This window comes from Anabrus simplex, chromosome 1, assembly GCF_040414725.1.
Source record: "Anabrus simplex isolate iqAnaSimp1 chromosome 1, ASM4041472v1, whole genome shotgun sequence".
NCBI lineage: Eukaryota > Metazoa > Arthropoda > Insecta > Orthoptera > Tettigoniidae > Anabrus > Anabrus simplex.
In genome coordinates, this window is record NC_090265.1 from 1,193,811,642 (window position 1) to 1,193,836,438 (window position 24,797).

The 24,797-nt window shown below is 38.4% G+C and overlaps 1 protein-coding gene across 3 annotated transcripts in view; it reads left to right on the forward strand.

Annotated features, from left to right (window-relative positions):
* Window positions 1-24,797, forward strand: part of LOC136877413 (centromere protein S) — a 146,814-nt gene that overhangs the window by 62,632 nt on the left and 59,385 nt on the right. For 2 of the 3 annotated variants that reach the window (XM_067151442.2, XM_067151448.2), the window contains exons 3-4: window positions 16,478-16,544; window positions 21,643-21,776. In XM_067151442.2, the coding sequence (XP_067007543.1) occupies window positions 16,478-16,544; window positions 21,643-21,756 (181 nt within the window). In that variant the 3' untranslated portion in view covers window positions 21,757-21,776. Of the gene's footprint in view, window positions 1-16,477; window positions 16,545-21,642; window positions 23,474-24,797 lie in introns of those variants that run through there. The other variant, XM_067151433.2, reaches the window with a different exon arrangement.

Consider the following 24,797-nt stretch of genomic DNA (forward strand, 5'->3'; position numbering starts at 1 on the left):
TTTGTCTGGTGTGAAAATGGGAAACCACGGAAAACCATCTTCAGGGCTGCTGACAGTGGGGTTCGAACCTATTATCTCCCGGATGCGAGCTCACAGCTGCGCACCCCTAACCGCATGGCCAACTCACCCGGTAGATATGTCTGTACAACAACTTAAAGACTAACTCGCAAGGAGAAATCCTCCGATAAACGGCAAGAAGAAATCACTGAAGACGCGATTACGAGAAGTTCTCATCGGAAAAGACGAAGATCGTGAAAATTTTCTTTATCGAGGCGAACGAAACACCGGACACGTCATTGGAAGAACCAAAGTGTGTTCCAATTTAATGAGCATGAATCAGACACTCAATTTCAACTTAACAGATCAAATTTTGAAAGTAGACAAACTTTCAAACAAAATTTCAGACGTCAATTGCAGCCTAACAGAACAGATTGCAGACCAAATTTCAAAAGTAAATGACAAAATTTCAGGCGAAATTTCTCAAGCTAATACGTTTTAACCTGACAAATATCTCAATTGTACACGCAGGTTTACAAAGTAGAACAGAGCCAAAAATTGAAAATTTCAACTGTAGATGATAAAATTTCACAGATGAACTACCAAATTAGTGATGTCACCAATCAATTAACACAGCAGATATTGGACATCAGGTCAAAACTGGGACAGGTGGAGCAGATTGGTAGTAGGGTAAACCAGCTGGAAGGGGACATCTCGAACCTCGAGGAGGAGGTGAAAACTCAGGTTTCCAGCGTAAAGCAACAGGTTGAGGGCAGAATTTTGACCATCAAGGGAGCTATGCAGAATATGAGAGAAAGCATCCTTCATGCGGTAGAAGATGGATTAATTTGAACAGGATCTATCGCCGTGCCTCCAACCCCCTCAAACGTAACCGACAAGACAGGACACCTAGACCCGAAAGTGATTATAGAGAGCCTTCTGAAATTCCACGGGCAACTGGAAGAGAACCCAACTAGCTTCATCGAGGGATTGGTCAGTCTACTAGGAATGACTAATCTACCGGAGAACATCTTCGTTCAGCTCATCACACCGCGGTTAAAGGGGCAAGCCGCTACTTGGTGGAATAACTTGAAGGGCTTAGAGAACTGGATGGACTTCAAGAGGAATTCCTTGCTAGGTTTAATTACAAAGGGGTGAAGAGTTCTGTGAAAAGGAAGCTACTGACTGAGGCACAACCCACTGGCATGAGAGCTAGCGTGTTTGTCCTCCAGAAGTACCAGCTCTTCAAGCAGCTGCACCCGGAAGGAAGCGAGAACGAGCTCTTACCAGATATCGTAGAGCTACTCCACGATAAGATTAGATCCATAGTGAAAGTATCACAACTGAGATCCTTTGATGATCTGCGTAAAATTATTGCCCAGTTGGAAGAACGCAAGAGCTCAGCCATGGAAGAGACCAGCTTGGTTAGGAAATGCTACCAGTGTCGGAGAATGGGACACCTGAAGAACAAATGCCCCACTCTTCCATCAGAGAGACTAGGTCCGGCCCATTCTGTATTAGGGGGGAATGGGACCAGGAACAGTAAGGTGCCTCAAGACGTGACAGACAAGCAGGAGAGACATTGGTCAGATTGTGAGCAGAAGAGACCAACCTCACCCAGCTATCATCTTGAGAAGAGGCAACGAGAATTTTTCAGCCATACTCGACAGCCAAGCAAGCCATTCATTTGTAAATGGAACTTTTGTCAGGTTAATACCACCTATGAAGTCTCACCATCTCGGAAGGGTAGTGGGAGCAGCGGACGGGGTAACCTATTCCACCCAAGGACAGACTAACCTAACCGCTAAATACATGGACCTGCTTATTGTAATTAAGGTTTTAGTGATTCAGAACCTAATACCTGACATTGTATGAGGTCATGACCTTCTGGTAGAATACAAGGTGATCCTAGACTATGCAGCTCATGAAGTCTTTTTGGGAAAAGACAGACGTCTGAGGGTCACCTGGCACGATGGAAATCTCCGGGCTTGCAAGGATGCGGAAGTCGATGTAGACCTGGGAGATGTCCAGTTAATGCATCTTTAACCAAGTGAAGAAGAGGAACTGAGACGCGGCTTAAACAACTTCTTGGAAGTCGTCACCAATAAAATAGGATAGACTACCACTGTAACGCACACCATTCATTGCAGCACTTCCTCACCCATCAAGCAACGTCCATATCCAATCAACCCGGATAAGCGCAACTTCTATTATTATTTATAAATTTCATTTTCCATATTGACAGATTCAAAGTATAGATAAGAAATGTGTTTTTCCACCTATTATTTAATTATAATGCTATTGTATACATTTCCATCCCCCATTAGAAATCCGGATGCCTAATACAATAACAACTTGTGAATTGTCTAATGGCTATAACAAATCATGTACTAGCTGATGATGGCCGTTAAAGAGCCGAAACCGGTACTAGTTTAATCTATTAAAATAAATTGTGTATTGAATGGTGGAAAAACACATTTCTTATCTATACTAAGCGCAACTTCGTCATTCGGAAGATTGTAATCTATCAGTTTCATGTCCGTATTGATGCTTAGTATCTACAATCACAAAGAATGGGTACCGTCCACCTAATCAATACTTTATTATATCTTGTTACTAAGCAGTACCGGTTTCGACCTTCACAGAGGTCATCCTCAGCTGGTCATAAGATCTAAAGTTAACTTAACATATAATCTTAAAACACTACTAAATCTAATGAAGAATGTCACATGTTGTGAGTGATAATATTAAAATATACAATATAAAATATACAATGATATGATGTGTCTTCTGGTTTAAAAACAAGCGTCAGTATTCTATGACCTGTATGTGTTGCATAAAATTCTAGTGTACTGTTCGTGAGTAGTAGATAATTTGTAACTCAAGAATGCCATAAACATTTTCCTTGTTGAAATTGTATTTCACCAAATTATCTACTACTCACGAACAGTACACTAGAATTTTATGTAACACATACATATCATAGAATATTGACGCTTGTTTTTAAACCAGAAGACACATCATATCATTGTATATTTTATATTGTATATTTTAATATTATCATTCACAACATGTGACATTCTTCATTAGATTTAGTAGTGTTTTAAGATTATATGTTAAGTTAACTTTAGATCTTATGACCAGCTGTGGATGACCTCTGTGAAGGTCGAAACCGGTACTGCTTAGTAACAAGATATAATAAAGTATTGATTAGGTGGACGGTACCCATTCTTTGTGATTGTAGATTCGGAAGATTCAAGAGATGGAAGAGCAAAGTCTAATCGAACCCTCCACATCCTGTTAGGCTTCGCGTGTCGTCCTACTGAAAAAGAAGAATGGGGAGTATCGACTGTGTGGACTTCCACAAGTTGAACGAGAAGACTGCTGTTGGTGACGCCTACCCCATGCCTCACCTGAGAGACGAAACAAGTAAGTGGGTCTAGGATTTTCAGCACGCTGGATCTCAACTCCAGATAGGCAAATTGAGGTCGAGGAAAGTTCTAGACCACTGACCACCTTCAATACACTGAGAGAATTGTACCAGTTCACAGTAATGCCTTTTGGACTGAAGAATGCTCCTGCAACCTTCATGCGACTGATGGACAAGGTATTGTCAGGATATATTGTAAGATTTCTGCGAAGTGTATCTCGACGACATTTTAATTCATAGCAAGAATTTTCAAGAACGCCTTGTCAAATCAAATCAAAAAATCAAATTCTCTTTATTTGCAAATGAGGTGTCTACCTCGGTGGCAAATGGTACACTAAAATACATTATTGTCAAGCACTAAATATAAAATTAATACGGGAAGAAAATTTTCCTATAATACTATATTATACAATTTACGCTAACAATTTTTTCTATTAAACACACAGCTCATCCTTAATAAATTTATATTGTTTACAAAATTCTACTTATAATATCTCCTGTACTACTTACAAATATAGTCAACTGATATACAGTATGTGAAATTACTTCAAATGATACTATACAACTAGTATAAGATTAAACTTTACATTGCATTTATTTACTTATTATTATTTTTTTTTTTTTTTACCCATTCTGGAACCTAAGCAGCATAACGATCTGCTGCATCTTAACCAGAGCCCCTTTTGCCACCACTTTTCAGAGTTCCTGAAGGGCCTTCACACCTACCGTAGCTGTCCCAGGGCCCTTGAAGTCCCCACTGTACTTCACCCCTACAGGCAGTCCCCTACTTTGGCTGACCAAACTCCTTGTGCATCTGAAGAAAGTGCTGGAACGACTCAAGATTCATGGACTGACTTGCCAACTGGAGAAGTGCCACTTTGCCCAGTCCCATGTAGAATATCTTAGCCATATACTAACATCTGAAGGATTAGAAACGCAAGTGGAGAAGAATCAAGCTATCGAGGAAGCTGAATGCCCGCAGAGCAAGCGACAAGTATGTCAGTTCCTTGACTTGTGTGGATGGTAAGCAGCTTCGTGTCACACTTTGAAGAGAAGGCAATACCACTCACCGATCTACTCCATAACAACCGTCTGTTCCGATGGATCAGCAAGGAAGAGGCAGTCTTCCAAGGTATTATGGCTGCAATATGCAACACTCCTAGTTTAGCACATCCCGACCCTCAACGGAAGATGTGCCTGCAGACGGACGCCTGCGATTCCGGCCTAGCAGCAGTGTTATTCCAGGAGAGGAGTGACGCCGGAAGGGGCATCATCGAGTATGCCAGCAGAAAGCTATCTCCCACCGAACAACGCTACTGCACTGCAGAGAAGGAAGCCTTAGCCGTGGTGTGGGCCATGGGCAAATTCAGACGCTACTTGGAGAGAAGGAAATTCCAGCTCTACACCGATACTGCCGCTCTCAAATGGTTGAACTCTGTCTCAAAATCTAATTGATGCAATGGGCTCTGTTAATCGCAGAGTTTGATTTTGATGTGTGTCACGCCCCAGGATCGACGAACATAGGAACAGAAAGTTTATCTAGGCACCTGGCGATGGAACCTGAATTTCGGATCACCATTGTCGAGAGGGAGTTTCCACTAAATCACCAAAGCGAACCCAATGAACGTGTCGTTATGACTGTCAAGAAGGAACTTAATCTGGAAGTAATTAAGCAATGGTAAGAACAAGAGAAGCCTTGGAGGACTATGAGGCAGTGGATTAGGAGACAGAACACTGATAGTTGACTCGTCCTGAGGGAATGAGGGAATTCAAGATGAGCTACAACAGTAGTGGTGATCACTAGACAGCACACAACGGACATTCTCGAGAAGTTCACGACGGCACTGAAGCCCGACATCCATGATGTGAAGAGATATATCAGTCTATCCGATGAATATTCTCCTGAGTCAACATGCGGAAAGACATCCTGGACTATGTGAAGGGGTGCTACATCTGTGCCTGCACCAAGGCGAGGAAAAGGAAAGCAGATTCCACTCAGCGATGAAGACTGCAGCAATATCCTTGGGAAGTCATAGCCCTGGACTTGATGGGTCCTTACCTTAGAACACCATGAGGTAAAACAGGACTCCTAGTAATTAGCGACCTCTTCACAAGATGGATTGAGGACCAGAAGCCACGATGGGATGCTTCACAGGATGAGGTATTCAGCTGCTACGGTTATCCACGGTGCTTTCTGTCAGACTTCGGGAGTCAGTTCACGTCAAGGAAATGATAGCAAATTATGACTGAATGGGGTGGAGCCTTGGACCACCCGTCTACAACCCAAGGGCCAATATGATGGAACCAGGAGCTAAAGACAATGCTACGGGTCCATGTAATACACAAAGAAATCGATTGTGGGTCTGTCAGATACTGCAGTCACTCTTTGCCCTGCGACGACGCATCAACCGTGTCACTGGCTATTCTCCAGCGGAGCTGTTCCTTGGTGGACAGCTATATGGCACCGGGGATTGGGAGATTCGTCCACCACCCACTTCTGGCCAAGATGATGCAGCTGTTTCCCTAGCAGAGTGGCAGGATAAGCAGCAGCAGAACATCAAGGAAAATCAAGCTTTGGCCAGGAAGACATCTCTTACCCAGGCCAAGGCTCAAGATGTCGAAGAGACCCAGACTTTCCTACCAGGCCAACAAGTACAACCACCCAATTAGTAATAAGATTGCAGGGTTTCACGCAGGTCTCGCACCTAAGTGGGTTATCCCGTCGAGGTGGATAAGCAGCTGGGCCATGGGGTCTACTTACTAAAGACCAACCCTCCTGTCAATGTCCACGCATCGGAGTTGCGGCTAGTCAGCCAACCACTGCGAATACAGAGTAAGCCTGGTACCGCCATGGGTCCACCTGGAGGAGAGGCTACTAATGACTCACCACAATCTGGTCATGAGGAGAACGCATTGACTACCACCAAGGAAGATGCTTGTGGCGAGGTGACACCGACCCCCGACACAGGACGATCTGCTCAAGAGGAGGAGAACACACCCAATAACGTCAAGAAAGAGAGAACCGGGCGAGTTGGCCGTGCAGTTAGGAGCGTGCAGCTGTAAGCTCATATCCGGGAGATAGCGGGTTTGAATCCCACCGTCGGCAGCACTGAAGATGGTTTTCCGTGTTTTTCCATTTTGTCAGCAGGCAATTGCTGGGGCTATACCTTAATTAAGGCCACAGCCGCTTCCTTCCCATTCCTAGGTCTTTCCTGTCCCATCGTCGCCATAAGACCTATCTGTGTCGGTGCGACGTAAAGCAAACAGCAAGAAAGAGAGAAGATACAATCTACGACTAAGGCAAGGTCGATGAGTGTCATAGATTGTGAAATTATTTCAAGTTATAGGGAAGATATTGACACAAGTGTAATAGACTAATATAACTTGGAAACAATATTATTTAACCCATGGGTAAATAATGCAAAAATCGGACTTGAATCAATATTATTATGACTTGTGAGGTGTGGCTGTGAAGTTGTTTACATCGGTTAATATAAGTATTATCAAAGTATGAAGGCTTTCACGGCTGGTGTCAGTATATTAAAATCTTCCAGGCTATTATGCCGTGGTCCACTCCTCTTACTTCGTCCGCTGTCGCCAGCAGGATACAGGAGAGATTATCTACACGACACCACAGAAGACGACCACCGCAGCAGTAGTCGAAACATCTGGACAAAGTGAGAGGAGTGGACCCCGGCATAATAGCCGGGAAGATTTTTATTATAATGAGTATTATTATTTACGTAGTTGTGTATGAACTTTATTTGGTATAATCATGATCGTATTATTTGTGAGGTTATGTCATGGAACATCTGCTGTATATAAATTAATATGAGTTAATTTATGTAAGAACATGTAATTAATAGCATATAATGTATTATTACCTGTATATATGATGTATAACCCCGATGCCCAGCGGATGAGATCATGTGTTAAGGTGCTGCGTCAAATATCCTCCTGTACAGAAGATCTGCGCTTAACTTGTGGCTTCATTTTGAATGCCAATTTTGTGGTAGTGTTATCTAGTGAATTTACTCTAGTTTTATAGTGTTTTTTGTTCATATTTATTATTAATATTTAAGCCATGTCTTCTTATTCACTGCTTCAATTATTCCATCTAGAGAGTCACTCGATATAATTGACTAAACTATCTGCCCTAACTGGCACGCATTTTGTTTCTTTGCCATCGCTACCACAGAAACCACAAGGAGACGTGCATTCTACTTTCAATTTTTGGCGTTGTTTAGACCAGCAGCTGGCCCATAATGTCAGCCATCTTTAAATCAAGCTATGTGAGGCGTTTGTCCTCTAGATGTACGGCCGTAAACATACTCCAGAAACTAAGCAGGGGTTGGGCATGATCTTACATAAGATATTGGGATGGGACGGGGGCCTCAACCCTGACACTGCGTCCCCATGGCTGATAGGGGAGGTTCCTGTAGATATGCAGGACGGGTCTGAATAAGGTTCGTCCAAATTAACATGCATGGATCAACTGAGGCAAAAGAAAAGGGTCAACGGTCTCTAAAGCAGAAGAGGAAAATTCCCATTGGTTTAGAGGGTGGAAGAACCAAACTCTGGGGCTTACAACCTCAGTTTTAATTCGGAGGAGCAGGCAATGCCTACCCTTCCAATTAACTTCAATGTAAGACATGATGGAAACACCTTCAGGAAAGACTATTCCAGGGGGCAGCTGGAAACAGAAATCCCCCACCGCCGTCAGCGGTGCAGCCAGGCCTTTGGATCCTGGAGAGCCCGGAACGTCATGCAGGGAAGAGTCGGAGCTTCCCAGAACCTCCTGAAGAAAGATACAAACCAAGCAAAAACATCTGATTGGAACGCTGATCAGCAACACGCTCCTAAAAGTTGGAAGATTAAAACAACTTACTGATGTTTTGAGAGAACGAGATATTTACATACTTACACTTTAAGAGACAAGATGCCGTGATGAAAATCATATGGAATCTAGTGGTTATAGAATTTCCAAAGGAAAACCGGCAATAAAAAACAATGCAAATAAAACAATCCTTTATGGTTAATGTTAACATTCTGGCGTCCATCATCAATTTCACCTCACCAACAGAGAGGATCTCGTTTCTGTCCTTTAGATCTGCCAATAAAGCATACACAATTATAAATGCACATGCGCCGATAAATGATGATAACAAGAAAAACCCGGAGAAGGTAGATGGCTTTTGGGAAATTCTTGAAGAGACAACGTCCAAAATACCACACCACCATGTGAAAAAGTTTGGTTGGTGATTTCAATGCTCAGATAGGTAAAGGAAGAAGGTACAGGAAAATTATAGGGAACTACCAAGCACATAACAGAACAAACAGAAATGATGAAAGATTAATCAGTTTCTGCAGACATTTTAACTTGAAACTCATGTCTACACACTTCAAGGCACTACTGAGCAAGAAGAAAACACGGGCATCTCCTAACACATTGGTGGAGGAGTTTCAGATTGACCACGTTGTTATTACGACCAGAAACCGAAGGGAAATCTTTAACGTCAAGGTAAGAAAAGGCTTAAACATAGATTCGGACCACTACCTCTCAGAGATTAAAGTAAGATTCCAACCAAGCAAACCCAAATAAAGAACCAAGAGGAAGCTTAAATTGATACAGACACTCTGAAACAAAACAGAGAGGCATAAGGTGAAAAAAATTGTCGGAGCTGAATATGAACAGCTGGGAAGAGATCAAAAAGTCAATGTTTAAAGCAGCTGAAGGTTTGGGGAATCCAGCCAGGAAACGAAAACACAGGTGGTGGAATGAAAAGTGTGATGAAGCTATGGACAGAAAACTACAAGCATGGAAGAGGTGGCATTCCAACAAAACTGAGGGGAAATGGGAAACTTTCATGGAAGAGAGGAAGAAAACAGCTAAGATCATACAATCAGAGAAAATAAATTATAATAGAAGTAGGTTGGATAAGATTTTTGAAAGAAGAACACTCAAGCATTTTACAAAACCTTCAGGGAGGAACTACAGGGATGCCAGCCATCAAGTTTGTGTTTCAAGCGGGAGGGTGGTAGTGTAGTAACGAACAACAAAGAAAATGGTCAGTTTCTTGCAGATTACTTCAAACTGTTGCTGAATTGTGCAGAACCTATAAAAAGATTGGATACGAAAAATCTATCTCAGGATAACCAAAATGCAAGCCACTGAGTCTAGAAGAGATCAAGGAAATAATAAATGAGCTTAAAAACAACAAAGCACCAGGTGAAGATGCAATTATTGCAGAAATGTGGAAGTTCGGAGGAGAAACGGCAGCCAAAGCAATCCACACCTTCATAGGAGAAATCTGGAGAGATGAAAAGATCCTCAATGATTGGAATTGTGCTCTTATACACCCACTTCACAAGAAAGGTCTCCAGACGAACATCAAGAACTATAGAGGCATCACTTTACTCCGAATAACATATAAGATACTCTAAGTACTAATGAGAAGAGTTGAAGAACAAGCAGACCATCTCATTGGTGAGTGCCAAGCTGGTTTTCGAAAAGGAAGATCATGCGCAGACAAGAGCATTCTCAGAAAAAGAGCTTTGAGAAGCCAGAACACCGTGGTAATATTGGTTGATTTTAAGAAAGCGTATGATTCAATTGACAGGCAGACTCTATTTAACGTTCTAGAGGAATTCGGAATTTGACAGGAAAACAAGAATGTTAATAAAACAAACCCTGATGGAAACTTTTTTCAAAAGTCAAATTCTTGGGTGAAATTTCTGAATCATTCGAAATAAAAACGGGAGTCATTGTTCTAGAAAAAGTCATTAGAACCTGGGAAAAAGCCTTGGAAGTTAAAGGAATAAGGGGAATACTTTTAGGGAGGAAAGGACAGAACTTAGAAATTAAGTGTTTGGCTTTCGCGGAGGATCTTGCCCTCTTGGCTCACAACCGAGAAAATGCCCAAATTATGCTGAATACTCTACATGAGGTCGCTGAGAAAACGTGTCTGAAAGTTTCATATGAGAAGACGGAATACATGGAATATGGACATCAAGGGGAGAGACACTTAGAAGTAAAGTGTGGGACTGTAAAAAGAACAGAAATTTAAATATCTAGGTGAATGGATAGAACCTAATGGATTGGATAAAGAGGCGAATAGGGCAAGAATTAGAAAACTAGAATTAGCCTACAGGTTAACCTAGAACAGATACAACAAAAGAGCAATATCTTACAAGGCGAAACTTAGACACTACAGACAGCACAGTGGTAAAGCAAGAGGGTCTCGCCGCTTCAGAGAGCCTGACAATAAAAAGGGTGAGCTTCAGGATCTCGAAAAAAGGAGAGGAGAATCTTAAGGAATATTTTAGGACCACAGAAAAATGTTGATGGGGAGTGGAGGAATAGGAAAAATGATCTCTACAAATACACCGAAAAAATCACTGTCACCATGCGAAGGCGAAGGCTAAAATTCTATGAGAATCTAGAATGAATGGATGAGAAACGGCTGACTAAGAAAATATTCAAGTTCATCACTGGACTGAAAGCTTCGACGAAGTGGGTAGAAGTAATACAACGAGATGCAATAGAAAGTGGATTTACAATGAATATGATTCACAACAGAAAATCATTCAGAAGCTGAGTGGACAGCATCAAAAAGTATGAGGAGAAACCACCAAAATGTAGACCCAAATTGGTCATATCTAAAGCCTTCTAACATAATTTTACAATGAGATTCAGTTTCAGATTGCTTTATGTAGATTTAATTGCTATCAGATCTCCAATATGTCTGCTATTATTTAAGCTTTTACGTCGTGTAAAATTGTTTCATGAATTATTCTGTGTTGACGTTGCATTATATCTAATTATTTCCTCTCTGGTAAAGACCTTGTTCTTGCCATCTTCAGTATTGCTGCTAACCAATCCTTGCTATGTTTAAGTTATATAACGCGTATATTAAATTAATCTTATGCGTTATTTTGTTACCTAAATGCTATAAATATTCTTTCTTTCTTTCTTTCTTTCTTTCTTTCTTTCTTTCTTTCTTAGATTTACTTCCTTCTCAATAGCTTTATAAGACTTAAATAGCTCGTCAATCAAAACGTGTCTGCTTCCTATGATTGATTCTTCATTTGTGTGTTTCTAATAGTGTTGGTTTTAACCATTTGAATGCTTATTTTGTCTTTACCATTGCCATTATGACCTTGAACATTTCGACTTTGTGTTATACTGAACGTCATTGACATTTTATTGAATTTATGCATTGTGTTTAACTTCGTTATCGGTAATCGCGCTCATTCCAACTCGATTGAGTTTTATTTCTGGAACAGTGGAATGGCACAGTAGAGTGGAGTTGTTTTAACTAGACTTGCACCGGGCGAGTTGGCCGTGCGGTTAGGGGCGCGCAGCTGTGAGCTTGCATCCGGGAGATAGTAGATTCGAATCCCACTGTTGGCAGCCCTGAAGATGGTTTTTCGTGGTTTCCCATTTTCACACCGGGCAAATGCTGGGGTTGTACCTTAATTAAGGCCAAGGCCACTTCCTTCGCATTCCTAGGCCTTTCCTATCACCTCGTTGCCATAAGACCTATCTGTGTCAGTGCAACGTAAAGCAAATAGAAAAAAATAGACTTGTGGAAGTCGTGTTAGCCGAGTATTTGAAGTCAAGTATGTGAATTTGCTATGTTGATAGTTGGTTGTGACATGCTACTGTAGGAGTAACATTTTTGTTCAAGATGGCTGTTCATTAGTGCGTGTGTATAGAATGTGTGTAAATGACTTGTAAATAAAACTGTGTACACAATTGACAGAATTTTGTGTGTGTGTCTTTCTGCATACATCAGACCTACATGTTACCTTTAAACAATTTGTTTATATATGAAGTGCCATCAGTGTAATTGTTTTTCCATAAATAATTGACAAAAAGAAAGGAGAGAGATAATTAGGCCAACTCTGAGAAAATGCTATGCAGCAAAATAACTTGTCACTCAGTTTTTGTGAGTTAAGGAAATTTTTCTTAGTAGGTCAGGGCAAGTCAGGGAAACTTGAGCAAACATTTCTGTGGACACCATGCATCAGTTACATAATCCTTCCTTCTAATGTCTATAATGCTCTGTAGCTTTTGCTGGTAAAAGTGTTATAGTTTCTGGACTTCACGGATGTAGAGGTAATTGTTTGTACTAGGGAGAAACTCTAGTGTCATACCATAAATAAATCCATTAGTGTATCTAAGGCAAGCATTTTGAGTGTGTTGTACTTTCAAGCTTAATTCATTCATTACATTCTTAAAACTAATCTCAAATAACTATTTTTGAAAGTGATTGAGATGAAATATCCTGATAGAAGAATTATCTACAATCTGTACAAAAATCAGTCTGCAGAAATAAGAATTGAAGGTTATGAAAAAGCAGCAGCAATCCAGAAAGGATTGTCGCAAGACTGCAGTTTGTCACCACTCCTTTTCAGTGTAGAATAGGCAATAAAGGAAATCAAAGAGGAATTTGGAAAAGGAATCAAAATCAAAACTCTGAGATTTGCCAATGATATTGTTATTCTATCTGAGTATGCAGAAGATCTGGGAGAAATTGCTGAATGGTATAGACACAGTCTGGTGAAGGCGTACAAACGAAAATTAAAAAAATTCAAAATAAAGATAATGGAGTGTAGTCGAATGAAGTCTGGTGATGCAGGAAGTAATAGATTAGGAAAGGAAGTAGATGAATATTGTCACTTGGGTAGTAAAATAACTAACAATGGCAGAAGTAAGGAGGGCATAAAATGCAGACTAGCACAAGCAAGGGAAGACCTATCTTAAGAAAAGAACTTTGCTCACTTCAAACATTGATATAGGAATTAGAAAGAAGTTTCTGAAGACTTTCATCTGGAGCATGGCATTGTATAGAAGTGAAACATGGACAATAACTAGCTCGGAAAGAAAGAGAATAGAAGCTTTTGAAATGTGGTATTACAGAAGAATGCTGAAGGTGAGATGGAGAGGTTGAATCATGAATGAAGTGATACTGAATCGAATTGGTGAGAGGAGATCGATTTGGCTAAATTTGATGAGAAGAAGAGATAGAATGATAGGACACATCTTAAGATACCCAGGACTTGTTCAGTTGGTTTTTGAAAGAAGTGTAGGTGGTAAGAACATTAGGGGTAGACCAAGGTATGAAAAGCAGATTAGAGTGGATGTAGGATGCAATAGTTACGTCAAAATGAAAAGGTTAGCGTGGGATAGGCTGGCATGGAAAGCTGCATCAAACCAGTCTGTGGACTGATGACTCAAACAACATCCTTAACACATTGATCATACATAATATCTAATGGAAGGTGGAGGGTATGTCCGGATTTGGCAAAGCTTTTGTTTTTCACGGGCCTCTGTTTCTTCTCACTGACATACTTCTTCGAAGTGTCTAAATATTAAGATCTGCATTGTAGTAAGGTTGTAAAGGAGAGGGCATGTAAGTCTCTGGTAAGACCCCAACCAGAGTATGGTTCCAGTGTATAGTACTCTCACCAGGATTACTTGACTCGGGAAGTGGAAAAAATCCAAAGAAGCCTGATTTGTTCTAGGTGATTTCCGACAAAAGAGTAGCGTTACGAAAATGTTGTAAAGTTTAGGCTGGGAAGTCTTGGGAGAAAGGAGACTAACTGCTCGACTAAGTGGTATGTTACTTGTTATAAACCTCATGATTAATCTGTATTGAAAGTGACATGACTTAAAAACCAATGAAGGTATTTATTTATCCACCTATTCAATACTTTTTGTCCACTTATATGTGGTTACAAATACATACTAACACTTAACACTTTCGGGACATGTTTCACCCTTATTATAGGGCATCTTTGCCATAATACAATCTTTAAAATATTACACATAATATTTAAAAAAAAAAGCTAGAAAATTAGCCTTGTAACCTTATTACTTAAAATACTGGTACAGATAATGTGAAAATGGAATACGTTTGATAAAATCACGGTAAAATGTAAATGGAGCACTGTCTATGGTCATTGTAAAATCATTTGGTCCGAGACTAAAACTTCTTCTTATATAAATTTTGAAGTTCTAATAAAATGTTTCGATTGAATTTATCTGTTATTTCTTCTAATGTGATAGTAACGACACGCAGGTCGCCTACGGGAGTCAAATAGAAAGACCTGCACCTGGCGAGCCGAACTTGTCCTCAGACACTCCCGGCACTAAAAGCCATACACCATTTCATTTCAATGTGATAGTACATACTTTTTTTCTCTAACAAAATAAAAGCAATATCACAAACACAGAAATATATATTGCAAAAGACGTGGTCAAGGTCGCTGCTTTTGTCATTAATGTGAAGGTAGTAAAACACTCGAAGGGTAGTTGTAAATAATGTGGAAACTGAAGCCTCGGTGTACGATCGTGAGAAATGTGGAACATCATGCAGGCATAATTTTGTAGAACACCCTTGCCAAGAGCTTTCAATAGTCTACTGGAATAATTGTTCTCTGTAATGAGAAGGAAAGAAAGTCTTTAAAAAGTTGTAAACAAAAAGAGAGAGAGTTCTTCTATTTGACTATATTAAGAGTGAGGACTTACGTGTTTGTTATAAACAGTTACCCACTACCTTCCGTTATATCAGTAAACACTCTTCTGTTGGCTCTGTTTCTTGTATTGTACCTGTGCTGCAGAGGCGGTAGTGAACGCGGTGGGGGGATTGAGGAGTGTGAAAGGGTAGAGGGGATGGGTGGAGCTATCTGTGTCGAGGCTGATGAAGCGGCGGAATTATCAAGTTTGATGGAAGCGGGCCTACTACTCGGAGGGATGGAAGGAGCTTTAGAGCATAAAAATTTATACATATAGACAGTAAAACTAAACTTTAATTTTCATTTATATTTATAACGCTGCTAAATCAGTACAATTTTTTTAAATTTGTAGATATTTTTTCTTCTCATTTAAAGTAGGCAGAGTATTTGTCTAGCCAGTGCTTTTCACCACTAATGTGAAACATTACAAAGTTTGTCACTTTGTACAAGTGTTTCATTATTCTAACAAGAGCACTGCAAAGTATTCATGATTGCCTGTGAAGAAGAGGAAGAACGTGGTGGTTCACTGTAACGGTGCGTCCAAACTAATTTTTTATTTTTTAAACATTTGGACACATTTGTTTTAAGTAACTGACAAATTATTCCATTTTTTTTTCTATCTGAATTATTAGCCAGGTTGAGTTAAACTACAGTTTAATTTAACATAGTTATTTGGGGTTACCTCAAAATATATCTAGTTGTTTAGAAAATTGGCCAACTGGGTTAACATTACCATTTTTATGAACTGCTTGATTTCTAATTTTTGGAAATATGACATTATCATTTTATTGTTACCCATTTTAAGAACTGAACCTTTTGATAATGAATCACAGAAGAGGAAATGCAAATGTTTATGGTCAAAATCTCTGAACTAACTCATCCATTCTGTTTGTAAAGTAGTCAACGGTTTCAGAGCAGCGAAATGCTGCATTTAACGAAGCAAGTAAGTAATGCAACGCGAAAAATGTGGGGAGGGGCATTGTGTCTCATCAGCATCTAGGTAGGTAATGAAATGGAAATAGTATATCTTCTCTATATCAGGAAAGTTGATCTGGAAAAGATCCCATGAATGTTAGTATACTGGATGGATACGTGCACAGTACTGACTTGTTTACAGAGTATGATGCAAGAAGCTCAGAGACATGCTCATGTTTTTCTCATGAGTCATCATCATCTTCATATCTATTCACCATTGTAGTACATAGCTAGGGAATATGTAATACTAACTACCCCAGGTTCAAATATAATTAGTTAAAATATTGTTGTATGTCCGTCAGTAAATGGCTTTAACAATAACATGATAATTTAAGGAAGTAATAACTAAAAATGAGATTGTGCAAAAACTATGTGTGATGGAGAAATTCTGATTGCATATTTGAAATCAGTATATAAACACATACATTTGAGGTGCATTATCGATTCTTGTAAATATACTTCGAAAGCTGGGAGGCTTGAGTACAAAATTTTCATATAATAGCAGTTGTTATGAAACCCTTGTCATGAAACAATTTCCTTTTTTTTTTTCAGACATGCCAAACGCTCAAGCATCAATACAGATGATGTGAAGGTGCTGGTCCGACGAAATATATCTTTGGTAAGATTGCGTTCAATTTCATTTCATAGCAATAAATAGGGCCCCAATGTAAATGACTTAAAAAATATGAGATAAAAGCAAGCATTTTTGCCCTCAAAAACTAGAAATACGACTATATTAGCCTATGACCTTAAAAAAATGAAAATACAGATTATGCTGACACATTTTAAATGTTTTATTCTTGGAGGTAGTTAGTGTTTTTACTTGTTGCCCTTCAATTGGAAAGAAACTTTACTCATTACTTAAGGTTTTTAAAATTAATTAGCATGTCAAATGTATCTTTATCTAACACTCAATATATTAGATAACGTTTCACTGCACAGATGAAAGAAATGTCATGCAGAATTGCAGTGGCAAATTACACACTTTGTAAAGTTGGTTTTCAAATAAAAACAATAATCTATTCTCACTCATCATAGCTTTATAATGCAAAAAGCAGAATATTGTTAAGGCATATTTGAAAAAAAGTAAAATCATTGCTTTGATTTCAGACTCACTGTGATCAAAAATTGCTGGCTCTCCTGAATGACTCCTATCTTGCAGAGTATACGAGTAGATACCCTTCATTCTTGACCAACACATGCTGCAGTTTTGCATAAGCCCATTCACCAAATTTACCACGTATAACTTCCAGCTTTCCTTCCACTACCAAGCGAGTTGGCCATGCAGTTAGGAGCGCACAGCTGTGAGCTTGCATTCGGGAGATAGTGGGTTTGAACCCCACTGTCGGTAACCCTGAAGATGGTATTCTGTGGTTTCCCATTTTCACACAAGGCAAATTTTGAAACTGTACCTTAATTAATGGCACGGTCACTTCCTTCCCCTTTCCTACCCAATCGTCGCCATAAGACCTATCTGTGTGGGTGCAATGTAAAGATAAAATATTGCAAACTATCCACTTTATGTCCGTATTGATATGACAATCTAAGAATCAAAGAATTATTTAGCCACCTAATCGATGCTTTTATTTGCCTTTGGCAATCTTATAAATTCATTAGTAGTACAGTCATCATCAGCTACATTCACACATGCTTAGGTATAAAAAAGGTGAATGTATGCACAATATATGTTCTTGTATTAGCCTTGATCTCTTCTCATGGGAAACTTATGACTTTGTCCATTGGGGAAAGATAATGGTGGTGAGGGAGAGGGGGTTTAGAGGGGTGGGAGGAATGGTTAAAAAGTAATTAAAACTTGTCCTTGGCTAAAATATTGTTAAAAATGTTCTTCCAATTAATAAATAAAAAGTCTTCTACGTTTTTTTTTTTTTTTTTTTTTTTTTTTTTTAGCTTCTGCTTGGAAGCGTATTTGAAAAACACTAATTAACTTTTTACAAACTAATTACTTGAGATGGAATTAAAGTATAATTAAAACTTATTCTTTACTAAAATACTGTACCCCATTCAGTATTTCACTGAGTAGTGAAGGAGACAATTGAACGTCACCGTTCCCTTCCTGCAAAGTATGTTCACTCTCTTGCTTCACTGTGACGTATGCTTGCTGCGTAAGCTGCCTGCTTTTATGTCATAACAGCCCGGTCGCACTGGGCTAGCCTCAACGGGCGCTCTGCTGAACATCTCTGATCTAAAGTCTCTGGCAACATTTCAGTTAGGAACTGCAAATACTGTTCGCCTGTCAAACACGGTGGGAGTATGAAAGTACAAATGAATGTTTCCCAGATGATTCCTACATATACTGTACGTTCAATGAGAACCTATGTTGAAAGCAACTTAAAAAACATGATATAGATTTTCTTCACTTCATATATGTGTGTTATGGAAATTTAGTATCCCATTTCAATGTGACAGTTGAATCTGTAAAAGGAAACCAGAAGCGTGGTGTTAATTGTGTGAAAAAATCGTAATAAAATGTTTAAGTGGAAATCATGTACACTTACCATTTGACGAGGGTGAGAGTAACTTGTTACGTTTGATCTAAAAGTTATTGATGACTGTCGACTTCTTACTACGAGTGTTATAGCTGTAGATTTGTGTTAGAAGGCGTTTGTTTGTTTGTGAAGGCGTGACTATGGGCTTGTTTGTAGTACTTGGAGGGGAGCTGCTATTGGTGGGAGAGAAAGAGGAAAGTGTATTGCTGCGCATATTGTAACGGTGAGATGCCGTTGGAGGGAGCGATATTAGAGTGGGTGTGGCTATGAGTCTGTTGGTTGCATTTGAATTAGAGGTACTGGCGGTGAGGGGAAGGGAGCGGAGTGCATTAGTTGTAGAGGAGGCGGGAGGTTGTTGTTTTAAACAACAGTTACTTCACCTTCAATAAGAAAATTTACAAACAGGAAGGCTTGGCGATGGGAGACCCGTTATCTGGAATATTAGCTGATATATATTTAGATAAACTCGAACACAGTAAGGTTATTAATAACATCAACGGACTCTGTCTTTGGCATCGTTATGTCGATGATACCATAGCAATCGTAGATAAGCAAATCAACAACAGTGATAACATATTATCATTCCTTAACAATTTGGATAACAACATTAAATTCACTAAAGAAGATGAGATCAGTAGTTCTTTAAATTTCCTAGATATCAAAATCACACGAGTATCAAACAAGTTTGACTTCCAAATATACAGAAAACCCACCTTTTCTCCAAGAATCATAAAAAAAAATTCATTACATCCCAACTCGCATAAAAATGCCACTTATCACAGTCTAATATGTAGGGCATTAAAAATCCCTATGTCCTCTAGTAATTTAAAGAAAGAATTACAATTCATTAAAGAAATACCTAAATTCAACAGATTTAATACAGATATAATTGATAAAATCATCAACAAAACCAAATTAAAACTAGCTACAAATTTAACTCCATTGAAACCCGTCAAACCAAAATACGCTAAATTCACGTTCACTAACCATAGTATTTATCCGATAACCAATTCACTAATGAAGCACGATGTAAAAATAGCTTATACAACAAAAAACACTAATTGTAATTTATTCTTTAATCATAACTCTATTAACATCACAGACAATATTTACTCCGGATCAGGGATATACGGATTAAAATGCTCTACATGTAATTTTTCTTATGTTGGCCAAACTGGCCGCAGCTTCTCCACCAGATACGCCGAACATTGCAATGCACAAAGACACAATAAATTCTCCGCAATGGCCAACCACATGAGGGACACAGGACATAAATTCACTACAATAGAACAAGACCTTCATATCCTCAAAAGAGTCGAAAAAAGTAAACTCATGACAGAATACGAAAATTTATTCATTTTCCTCGATCAGCATTTTAACAAAGATAAGAACTTAAATGACATTATTGATAAAAAGATGCCCCTTGTAGAACAGATTTTATTTCTATTACAAGAATCAATTCCCCTCACCAATATATTCTTTAAAATTTTCAACCTCAAATCAATAAGCACTCCCACCTCCTCTACAACTAATACACTCCCCTCCCTTCCCCTCACCACCAGTACCTTTAATTCAAATGCAACCAATAGACCCATAGCCACACCCACTCTAATATCGCTCCCTCCAACGGCATCCCACCGTTACAATATGCGCAGCAATACACTTTCCTCTTTCCCACCAATAGCAGCTCCCCTCCATGTACTACAAACAAGCCCATAGTCACGCCTTCACAAACAGATCCCCCTCCAACACAAACCTACTCATAGTAAGAAGTCGACAGTCGTCAATAACTTTTAGCTCAAACGTAACAAGTTACCCTCACCATCGTCAAATGTTAAGTGTACACGATTTTCACTTAAACATTTTATTACGATTTTTTCACACAATTAACACCACGCTTCTGGTTTCCTTTTACAGATTCAACTGTCACATTGCCTTGACTAGAATGTCAATAAACCCATATTCTTAACAACGTTTTAGCATCGCATCAAATTGAGATGGTCCATTGAGGTCCAATTTAAACATCGTTCATCAACCTTCAACTATAACTTCATATTTTTTCATCAAAGTGAACCACAACTTCACCATATGCCATTGACTTTTATTTCATGTAAACAAATAATTACAGGTCATTTGACCATCCTTCGACATTATTTTATTCAGCATTATTTTTTGAATAAATTACGATTTTGAATGTCCTTTTCGTCATTGTCTAATTGTAACCGCTGGTTGGTCAACATAATTTTATAGCAATCTCACCACTTGTTTATAACAGACTGTTGCTTTGTTCATTTTAATTATAATAGTAGCATTCTAATGTCAATATTGCAAATACTTTCACCAATTGTAAACTCCTCACTCATTGCAATATCTTTAATACCAACATTGTACAAGTCTTTTACTATATGTTAATTTTAGTTCAAGTCTCTCCAAGGCTTTTTAAAAATTAGTTTTATTTTATTTATATGTAAATCAGGTGCCTGATTTTATTTCAAGGTTAAGGCAATGGCTGATGATGTCTATATACAAGGCGAAACATGTACCATTTTATTTAACATGTCAATGTAAATCAACAAAGACAAGACGTATTGTATTGATTAGGTGGTCAAATTAATAAATTAACTTATTGTTATTATTCCAAGGTATTTTTTGTAAACGTATCTTTCTAGAAGCCTGGCCAGGCACCCATGTAAGGAGGCGATCTTGACGGTAGAGGAGAGTTATTGTTCAGTAGAGTTGTGAGTTAACAGGTTATCCTTGTGACCATGTGTTGTGACATGCTTTTAAGCAGTCATTTGTTTCAACTGTGTTTTAAGGTTGTAATCTCCATGTGCAGTGATAGGCAGTTGTTAAAATGGCAGCTTTGCTGATGTGTGTATTTTGCTAGTAACAGCAGTGATTAAGGTTATGTGTGTGTTTAATTTGTAAATAGATGTGAATAAATAACTGTACCAACTGACAACATGTCGTGTGCGTCTTTGTGGATACGTTATGTTTAACTAATTAGTCTGTGATTTTCATTGCTCACCATGCCTCCTCTGAAATTCTCCAACACCTCCCCAGGGGGTGCACACCTCCAGGCTGAGAACCATTGCTTTAAAGTATTTCTAAATAAAATATCTCTGTATTATGCATGTACTTTGTTTTAACTTGATGTCTTGCTGTATTTTACCTCTGTCTATTCTACTTTCAAACGTTTGTTATCTTTAGCAAAATACCATACTGAAGTTCATAGAGGAAGAAAATGCTGCCGCAGGGAAGGATAGCAAACGAAAAGGAGATGTGGAAGAAATTGACTTGGTGGATGAAGGGAGTAACCAATAGAATGAAGAGCTGCAGTAAATGTAACACATCAATCATTTACTTGAAATTATTGTTTATATTGTATATATATGTATAAATCAGTTTACAAAACATTGCACATCCCTTTTTATTATTATTATGATGATGATTATTATTATTATTATTATTATTATTAATAATATTATTATTATTATAAAAATCTAAATTACAGGTCTTTTTCCGTTATACGCTATTACTTTCGGAGGACGTTTGCTAATGACAGAGTTGCACGGTTTGTTGTAAAGCTATTTGTTGTCATTCAGTTTCAACATTTAATCTTCTATAATACACTTCAGACAGACCATTAATATTATCTTAATTTCCTTAAGAATTTTAGGCCTTCATCTTGTGATGTGTGCTGTGGACTTTTATCCACCAAATACAGTAAATTATGTAATATAGTATTTTTATTTCCTCTCAGTTATGGTGTATTATATGTTCAACCGGTGCACTGATTAAATAAGATGATGCCTTTCCTTTCCCATGGAACTCTGAGCCGTGCAGTATGTACACAATCAGTACCTGCACACCTCTCCTCACCCATCACAAAAGCAAGCCTTTCTGAACACTTTCATTAATATGGCCATACTGATAACTGACGCAGAACATTACGAAGAAGTGAAATAACACTTAACCGGAACCCTCAAAAGAAGTGGTTACTCATTGCGTAACGTTCCATGTGTCGTAAAATAGAACAACAATGTAAAAGGCTACTGCGAAAGAGATCTTCCAAAGAGAGCAATACTGCCTGACATAAAAAATTTGGGAAGATACCAACTAAATATGACATAAAGACCATTTACAAGTCACTCAGAAGGATAGTTTATTATCTACAACCAGTCAAAGACAATTACAAACTCTTAAATACAGCTGCGGTATCCTAAGTAGGCATAACAAAGCACACCATGACATTTCTTTCAATAAAGCTAGGATTTTAGCAGCTATGGCTGGGAATCACAAAAGAGAAATCTGACAGGCCATAAAAATTAAGAAAACACCTGAACAGCGTGAATTTAGAACATTGTTACAAAATTGGCAATTCTTGGATAGCTATTATTCACAAATTACCAGTATGCAGAACAGAGCATGAAAATACAGGTCCGCTCAAGTTACAGAACAGTAATGGAAATTTCTCATCTGACTGTCAGGCAAGAGATAAATTCCAGATGTTCTAAAGATGTCCTCTGAGCTTGCAGGAGCCTGAGGGTGGAGATACAATGTAAGGCTAAGCGCAGAGACTACCTTTGTAGTTGATTTTAGTTGTATGGGTAGGCTGATTAGCTTGGATTAAATAGAGACATATCAGTCCCCCTGATAAAGAATATTGCAGTGTTTCCAAAACATCAGCAACCTGTAGATCAATGACATGATCCAACATGGACACAGAATGTAATAGCAGTTTAACAGATTGTGAAAGCTTAAACTCTAAATTTTTTTAAAAGTATCTTTATTTTTATTTTTTTATTGAGCATGCAGAGGAGCTTAATAACTTGGATCTTGATACCTTTGAACAAGCATCTCACACATGCATTTCAAATTTAAAGGTCTATAGATACTCTCCTACTACTACAGTGTTTTATTTTATTTTTCTCCTTTTACAACACAAATTTCAGTAAACGATTTATGACTCATCCTAAGCATGTTCATTATTACTGAAATCTACTAAATAAATAAATAAATAAATAAACAAACAAATAAATAAATAAATAAATGTTTGAATTTATACAGTGGAGAACTAATGTTCCAAATGTTTGAATTTATACAGTGGAGAACTAATGTTCCAATTTCTTTTTCAGAATGATTTGTATAGATATGATACATTTAAAGAACAGTGCAATTTCAGTGAAGTTAATTACACTTACCAGCATGAAAAATGCAACACTTCAATTCCTTAAAAACACTGAGATTTATTTTAAATTCCAGTCACTTTTGTGACACTAATCTACTATCTTATGATAAAATATTTTAGTAAAATGTTTTAGGTGTGTGACAGTGAAAAAGAATAATTTCTTATGAACAATTTGATCAAATTAAGCCAGATATATGGAAGTCCCATGTATGGATTTATACTTCAAACAAATTTTGAGGAAGCTCGTGAAGTTAATTCACCTTTGTTTCGGTCTTCAACACCACTTCGCAGACTTTTCGCATCCTCAGAAGTGTGTACAGTCGAACCTCTCTTCGGCTGACACCATCGGTTCCAAGGGAAAATGTCCTTTATGAGATGTGTCCGCTGAAACAAGTTTGTAAAAAAAGTACTCAAAAATTTTAACAGCAAATAACGTCCACCTTAAGCATATATATCTTTATTTTGATTATTCTATATCACTTGTTGAGATATTACAAGTGATTTTACATCCTTTACAAACATTTCAGCTTCGTGAACTAATCATTAAGCTTTGTCTGTTAAATGGTTCCATTGTGTTATCGCCATACTCTCGGTCCTGCATAACATACAAATTCTTTATCTGGTTAAGCATATTTACTCCCTCCTTCGCTGACATAATTTTTTCTTGTTTTTCTTCCGTCTCAATATCGTCACTCTTCGTTCCTGATTCGGACTCTAAAACAAATATAAGTTTTATTCAAAATGCTCCTTTTATACGACTAGTGAAGGCTGCTGGCTATAGGTAGAAATATTTAAGAAGTGTAGTGAATTACACTGACTGACTGAGCAAATGCAACACCAAGAAGGAGTGGTTCGAAAGGGATGAAAGTTGGGGAAAAAACAGAGACGGCACGGACGAATAATTGATGTTTATTTCAAACCGATATGCAGGTTACACAATGCGCACGGCATCGACTCAGTAGGATGTAGGACCACCGCGAGCGGTGATGCACGCAGAAACACATCGAGGTACAGAGTCAATAAGAGTGCGGATGGTGTCCTGAGGGATGGTTCTCCATTCTCTGTCAACCATTTGCCACAGTTGGTCGTCCGTAACGGCGTCCAATGAGATCCCACACGTGTTCGATTGGTGAGAGATCTGGAGAGTACGCTGGCCACGGAAGCATCTGTACAC